Here is an 8,074-nt window from a genome sequence, read left to right on the forward strand (position 1 = left end):
GGGGAAGTTTTATACATTTATAATAGATACATTTTAAGCCACAACAACTCGTGGCGGGGTCTGCTAGTTATAAATTTATTAGAATGGATAGGCTGTGTTTAATACACTTAAATTCTATACATTATTTATAGCTTTCTCGCTTAATATGTGTTATACACTAATAGAATGTACTATAGTATCTAAGAAATGTTTAACAAATATTATATTTAGTTAAAAATTTCTTTTTACGTATTAATATAATAATTTGTATAAAAATTAGATTTAAAATTTACAGGGTGGGTATGTACTGTACATTATGTCTTGGAAGAAAAATTAAATTTTTCAAAAAGTATAAATGCAATTAATTTAGTAGTAAACGGACTATGAAATACAATATTCAAAATGTTTGCCGTCAGACAAAAATAAATTCTGTAGGCATTCATAAAATTGGTCAATAATACGTCGTCTGATCTCTGCCGAAATTTCTTTCATTACATCTCTGATGCACTTCTAAAGAATCTGAAAGTTGCCATTGGAGAGAAATTTTATCTTTAGTTGTCCGATATTGCCAAGTATAGAGGGTTTAAATCGGGGTTAAACGGGATCGCCTCCAGCCTTTTCCGGTGCGACCAGAGTTATAAATCTGGAACCAAATTCTATGTTTATTGTTTGCTTACTTGTACAGTGTGCACTAACTGTCCCCCTTTCAAATTCTCAAACACAAATCGTTTCTAACAAACTGTTCAAAAATTACATTGTTTTCCCGTCAGGACAAACCGAATATATGCCCCATCCTGTATAACAATTCTACAGTAAATGTTAATAAGAATTTAATGGAAAAAATCACTGTATTTATTTAATTGTATCTTTAAAAATGAAAATATTTGTAATTCTAAGGTATAAAAATTTTGATTAGACAGGATTTTTTTACAATGAGATTTTATGAATTTTTGTAGTAAAGTTTCTAATTTTGTTTTTATTTTTTAGTTTAGAAATGTGTAAATCTAAGTGGAAATGTTTATTACTATCAAATTATGTCTATAAAAAATTAAATATGAAGTTAAATCGAAATTAAGTGTTAATAATTGAGAGAACACAAGTTACTTCCTGAAGCTGGAATCAAAAGTTATTTTTATTGGCACAGATAGCAATAAAAATAACTTTTATTGCTCTATTTCTAGTTTTTTCACGTTTTCAATGCAATCGTGTAAGATCTTTCTTCCTTAATTATTTTTTTCAAGTTTATAATTGACTTATAAAGAAGATTTCAGATGTTCTTATTCAATATAAATAATATCACAACGTATACTGTATATAATATCGAAATATGGAAATGAAAAATGTCGGTGTTAAATTTACATACATTATAAATAAATAAATATTTTAATAGAACATAAAATAAAAATTTTATTACAAATTCTTAATTAATGTTTAACGAGGCTTAACTAATTATCAACAATATACAAAATGCACAACTTCATTCTGTTTCTAAATTGGACGTTTTCACATTTGAACGCTAAACACGCAAGAGATAGTTACATTTACACGGTATCAGATCATTAATTTTGTGGCGTTTAATAATAATGGTGTGATTAGGCTGCAGAAAGCATCTTCACAAATGTGCAGAACTTCTACTTTGAAGCTTCTCGACATTTAAAAAATATTGTTGTAAATTATATATAAATGATCATTCTTAAAACTTTATTAATACGACTCTTTTCTTGTTAATATATCGTTTTGCATATATGCAAATCGCTTGAAAAATATTTTATACACCTCAAACTTTGAGGCACGTCATCGATTTTTGCACTCGGCTTTGACATGCGGAAAAAAATAATATAATAAAAAGGACGGAAATTCCTTGTAATACGTTTAAAAACTTTCAATTATTTTGCATTTTCTGCAATTCTTCACGCGTAACAGCCAAGTTTTTTTTGTTTTTTTTTATTTTTTTTGATATTTTTGGTACGAGAAAGAGCGAAAATATATCATTCTCCGTTTCTCAGGCAGATATGTCTGCTAATAATAATTCTGTTGAAAAACTAATTTGCTCTATTGGATTATCAACCCAACTACTGTATTTACACAGTCCTGAGCAATGCTGGCAGTATATGTCAGATAATAATATCTAACATTCGTATTTGACGAGGACAAGGCGAAAGTCGAGATGTCCTCTAGAATGTTGGACTAGGTTATCTGTTTGCGTATTTCAATCTTAATTTTTAATCTCTTTCGATATGAGTCCATCTGCTAGGATAATTTGGATTGTGCCGTTTGTGTGAAGGACGATGAAAATCGTCCGGTCTTTTAGGACATTTTCCTGTATTTACGTCGAAATCGCCGTATTCGCATTCGGGTCTATGGCAATGATGAATTTCGACGCATCTGGAAGGTCACATAATTATTTTAAAATTTAAAAATCATAATTAATATATTATTTTAAGTACCTTCTTTCTACTTCGGATAACGCCTCTCTTCCTCTTTTAACCTTCAAACAAGGTTTATGGCGATCGAAGCAATCGCAAGTGCATCTTCCATCTGTGTAATTTCTTCTTGCGTACGGAAATGGGCAATCTCTGCACCTGAAATATTTACAATTTTAAATTATAAATCCGAGCAACGGGTTTAAGTTTATAAAAGTATTCACAGTGAAGCTTGTTTTATTTTGAATCACTGAGTTGTCATTGGCAAAGTCGCAAAATTTTCTAACAAGATAACCTTTATATTGGAAATATTATTAAATATAATTTTTGGGAGTTTTCCAAGTAAAACTATAAAAATTTTTTCCTTAAAAATATTAATATTTTTATTTCAATCAATTTTTAAAAAATCTAAACCATATTCCCGCCTTTTTCATTCACAATAAATAAATAAAATCAAAAGCTCGAAATGCATATCCTATTTAGACATAATTTATCGATGTATATCTAATAGTTTCCTAAATACAAGATAGAATGAAAATACAAGAAAAATAAAAGATGCAAATTAAATACATTAAACTTAAAACATCATTATTATCGTCGAAAATTTATATTAATTGCGGGGAAAATCGTACTTAAGAAGTTGATATCAGCATATATCCTGTCAGTGTTTGTTTAAAATAAACAAACGTTTAAATTTCATATGCATTAAACTTGTTAAATAAACAACATTTTAGTATCAAATATTACAATCTTTTGAGGAAAAATGTGCAATATCATTATCTTAAATGATTTATATTTTATCTCGCATTTAATATTAATAAAATACATTTTAATATAAATAGCTTGGATTATTAAATTGTAATCCGCATGTATTTCTCATACAATAGATTGTATAAGAAATGTATAATATAACAAACTGTATATTTTAAAAGAATTAAATATATATAATATACAAAGAGTATACAAATTGCAAAATATATTACACATAGTATATTTAAATACTGTCTATATTTTAAAATATTTGATGTTTTAATGCATTTATTAATTTATTTTTCAGTGTTTATTAAACTATTTTTAACTGTTCGGTAAATTTAAATATGCAATCAAATAATCATTTTAATTGCTGAATTCAACTTATCAAAATATTATAACTTGCATATACATTTTTAACTGTTAATACATAGTAATTTATAGATAGTATTTCAGTTTGATCTTTGTATATACAGTGAGAAACAATATAGTATTATTTATATTTTTGTTTTAATGAACTTATAGGTGAAAGTTTCACAATATAATTGAATAATGTATGTGTATAAAATTCATTTGTGATTAAAGAAATATAAAAAGTTATAGTCGTTATTATCGTAGATTCAATTGAAACTTTTTAGAGTTTTTACTATTTAATAAAATGAAATAAATTATCTGAGTTAAATATTAGTGGTAAATTTTAAAAATATATAGAGTTAATGTATTTCCAATTTGTAAATGTGTATAGTTTCTGAGCCACTTTTTGACGCCTTCCCTGTTATGTTGTGTACAGTATACAGTATTGATGTACAGTACAGTACAGTACTTTCCTTTAATAAGATGCACTGTACAGTACAATAGCTCGTGGACTCCCTGACATCAAAGAAACAACTTTAAAAGTTCTGCAAATATTTTCTAACTGGTAGTTTATCCACATGGTTTGTAAGAAGGCCTATAAGAGAACATTTTAATGCCATCAATGCCACCAAAAAATTCCACGTAAACAACGCTTCGACCCTCACTTCCCTATCGTTTACAGTGATGTATCTTACTTTAAGCGACCTTCCCCCTCCTTTCTTAAACCATACTCATAACTAATGGACGGCCCCTTTATACTGATAATTAATTACTCCAGAAGTCTTTTGTCAATTTCTTGTTAAATTTTGATAATTGCTTCCTTAATTTCTTCAAACGAAGAATAGAGTTCATCATCTTTATAAACTGATGTGACCACAATTGTTCATGCTTTTTTTATATAAATTTTAGAGTAATATTTGTGGTAACTACTATAAAAGTTTTATATTTTTATGTTAAAACCATAATAAAGTTAATTTTAAAATATAATAGAAAATATATATTTTATCATGCCGAAATTTACGACATCTAGATTTAAAATGTTTGAATTATTCCTTTTGTCTAAATAGTGCATACTTTTAAGTCAAATCGATGTCATTATTACTTTTCTCACAAGAAAACTAGAAGAATGACGTCAAATAGACATACACTATTTGGACAAAATGAATGCACCTTTAAAAATTAATGTGTATGACATTTAAAAACTGTCTTTTATAAACAAGAAAGACTTTTAATAATTTCATTTTATTAATAGATAAATTAATATTTATTTATAACGTATGTGTAATGTTTCTATTTATNATATTTTTCTTACTTCTATTTGTATAATTTTCATAAAATGATTAATAATTGTATAAGCTAATATTTAATTAATTTACTCCTAATTTGTTATTTCGCATAGCTATATCATTATGTAAACTTAGGAATAAATTAATTTTTTTGTCATTACAGTAAAACCTCGCTTCGTTGCTACTACCTTAGTTAAGTGACTACTGCTGAAATACCCCCGTTAAACTGCATAAGTTTTAATATAAATCAAACTCCGTATTGGTGGTCGTCACATTTAAATGGCCAAAATAGGAGTGTCAAAAAGTGACATTTATACCCGTTCACGTAGCCAAAAGAATAAAAAAACCATGCATTCTTAAATTCAACGTATTGTCTAAAGCGCTTTAAATAAATTGAGCTTTGTTGCTATAGTTTTGGAATAGTTTGCCCAGATCTGTCTGACAGATGACTTTAAAAGAAAATAAATCTTATACTCCGCAATTTAAGTTATCTCTAGAATTTAGTAAGAAAAAGGACAATTATATATTTTATCTATAATATTTTATATTTAAATAAAACCTTTACTATTATTTTATAAACATATTGATTCTATCTATGGATATAAACTAATATTCCATTTAGTGCTGTACAGTAATTGAATGAATCCTACTGCAAACAGTTTACATTCACTGTACATTGTTCTGTATTTCAATACTCTATTTTTTAGTGTTAATACCTGTATGGAAATTTGAATTATTTTGTATTGAAAAGTATATACTGTACTCGTAAGTATCGTATTGTGTGAATGTTATTTATTTATTCATTTTTTCGTCTACTTTTATAATCTATATTGAACGTTCAGCAGGATTCAATACGGTACTTTGTCCCGGATTTTTTCCGACTGTCATCTAGGAAAAAGAGAATTGTACTCTAAAAACTGTTCCTACAATGAAGTGTCATTTAAAATGTATTTCTGTCATTGGCAGAATAAAAATACATATCTATTGCATGTCCTGGAATTAAAGCGTTCCGGTATCTTTTGGAAACAACTCATCTTGTCTCGGATTTTATCCCCAAGTGCCTGGAAACTCCATACCTAGGTGACCATATCACTTATGTGACTCGAAGGAGGCCACATACGTGAGATTTTACTATAATTTAATCATTTATAAAAATAATGGTTAAATGTATTTTCGAAGAAGGTTGCGGCGATTTCTTTCCACTTTTTATATATAGTAGTTTGTAATTAAAATAAAGAAAAAACCTTGTATATCTTCTTTGTGTACGAACTTTAAAAATTAATGACGTCAATGGATTTATTTGTTTTCGATTACTTCAGAATATAATAATAGTATTCATATGATGATATCTCAGCTATTTTTAAGAATTTGATTTTATTCTAAATGTTCATTTTTTAAACTTTTTATAATAACAAACTCTTTCCGAATTTGTTGTTGTTATTATTAAGTGCTTAGTAATAAATAACCTTTGGAATTGTTTAGTGCAGAGGTGAAAACGTTTTTTTTTTTTTTTTTTTTTTAATTAGGAGGCCACATTCCATTTCAAAGACATTTCATAAAGTCATATATATGTTTTGAAAGTTGAACTGCATATATACTCATCATACTTGCATAAAAAATATACATATATTTAGTTAAATGTCTTTATTTAAAAAATTAATTTATCTATAAAATGAAAATAAATGTCTAAAAAATTATTTTTATATTGTATCATTTTCAGATCAAACTAGAAGCAATACGAGACTTCAAGTTCCGTAACTCTGGCTTAGTGTTTTGTGAGAAATAAGCAGTTCTAAAGATTATTTATTAATAAAACTATTGTGAAAAAGTTAATAAGCTACATAAATAATGAATTAAATTGTTAGAATATTTCTAAATATTTCGTCGAATAATAATAAATCAATTATAGAGATTTAAAAGTAGCATTTTCATTTATTTTATTGTCATTCACCTATAAAAATTCTCGAAAATTAGCATTTGAAACTTTTATGACCGCATCCCAGATGGCTTTCTCGCATAATTTTTCAAAAGATTATATCCGATTATGTTATTTCTAAGCATAAAATTATAAATTTCTTGGAAATTTGATTTAATATCTAGAGAACAGAAATGATATATTCACTTCACGTTCGTCCATTTACTTCTTTCTTAATGCAAAATTTTATGATACTATAAACCGATGGGTTGCTAGATGAACCTCATATCATTAATTTTGTTTTACATATACGGTATAATATAAAATTTATTGTTGTATAATATATTAGTATTTTGTTGAGTGTCTAATAAATATAGGCCTATAGGCCTACTATATTATATATATATAATGTAGTATATATTTATTAGACACACAACAATTTATTGTATAGGCTATATAATGTAATATACGATTACTGAATATAGCTTGTAACAAAATACTGATCATAAACTTATACCTTTCTTATCAGCGTTTTGCAACTTAATTCATTTAACTAATTTTTTGCACTTTGGTTAGATTCAATGTACTGTACAGTACATCCATACTACAAACATACTGTAAATTGGATCCAGTGCTACAGACTATACTATAAACTATAGCATATAAACATCCTAACCTCGTATATTTAACAATTTTTGGGCTAACTATACCTAATATTGCAAACTTATTGAAATATTGTAAGCATTTGAATATATAATAATAATTTGTTAAGGTGAGTTCTACTTTTAAATAATTTTATCATTATTTTGTATGACTTAAATAAGTTATTGATAACTTATATATAATATATATTTGTCATATATAATAAAACTTTAAATTTAATACAGTAAAAGTTAGTTTTATAAGTCAGTGTTAGATTAACAGGCTATTAAATTCAATAATACATTATCTATACCAGGGGTGTCCAACCTATTTGTTCCTCTGGACCACATTGAAAGAAGTCATGGAGTTTTGGGCCACAAGTATATATATTTGTAACCCAATCCTTAAATATACAAGTATATTTAAGGATTAACTTGTCTAGATTATATTGATAGTAATAAGTATTAAAACTTTATCACGAAAAAGAATATTTTAAAAAATTATTTCTACAGACACTTTCAATTTTTACTTAGAAATAGATAAATTCATTTATTATAAAAGAGACAAACGAAAATTTATTTGAAAAACACAAATATTTGTTTCATTTGGGTCTCTAATTAATAAAAAGCAACGAAACACCATTTTAATTAAAGTGCATTTTTAATCAACTAATATATTTATAAATAATATGTAACCCAAAAAGTAGCCAATGCCCCAAATGATAT

General features: G+C 26.4%; 1 protein-coding gene across 1 annotated transcript in view; it reads right to left on the bottom strand.

Moving 5' to 3' along the window:
- Positions 1-1,390: 1,390 nt before the first annotated feature.
- LOC111636334 overlaps positions 1,391-8,074 on the bottom strand; it is a 37,052-nt gene continuing 30,368 nt past the window's right edge. Inside the window, exons 7-8 of the mRNA XM_023381555.1 lie at positions 2,427-2,561; positions 1,391-2,364 (exon numbers count right to left, since the gene is read on the bottom strand). Coding sequence (XP_023237323.1) covers positions 2,202-2,364; positions 2,427-2,561 — 298 coding nt within the window. The 3' untranslated portion in view covers positions 1,391-2,201. The remainder of the gene's footprint in view (positions 2,365-2,426; positions 2,562-8,074) is intronic.

The sequence above is a fragment of the Centruroides sculpturatus genome, unplaced genomic scaffold (genome assembly GCF_000671375.1).
Source record: "Centruroides sculpturatus isolate CEXI.00-Female unplaced genomic scaffold, Cexi_2.0 scaffold841, whole genome shotgun sequence".
NCBI lineage: Eukaryota > Metazoa > Arthropoda > Arachnida > Scorpiones > Buthidae > Centruroides > Centruroides sculpturatus.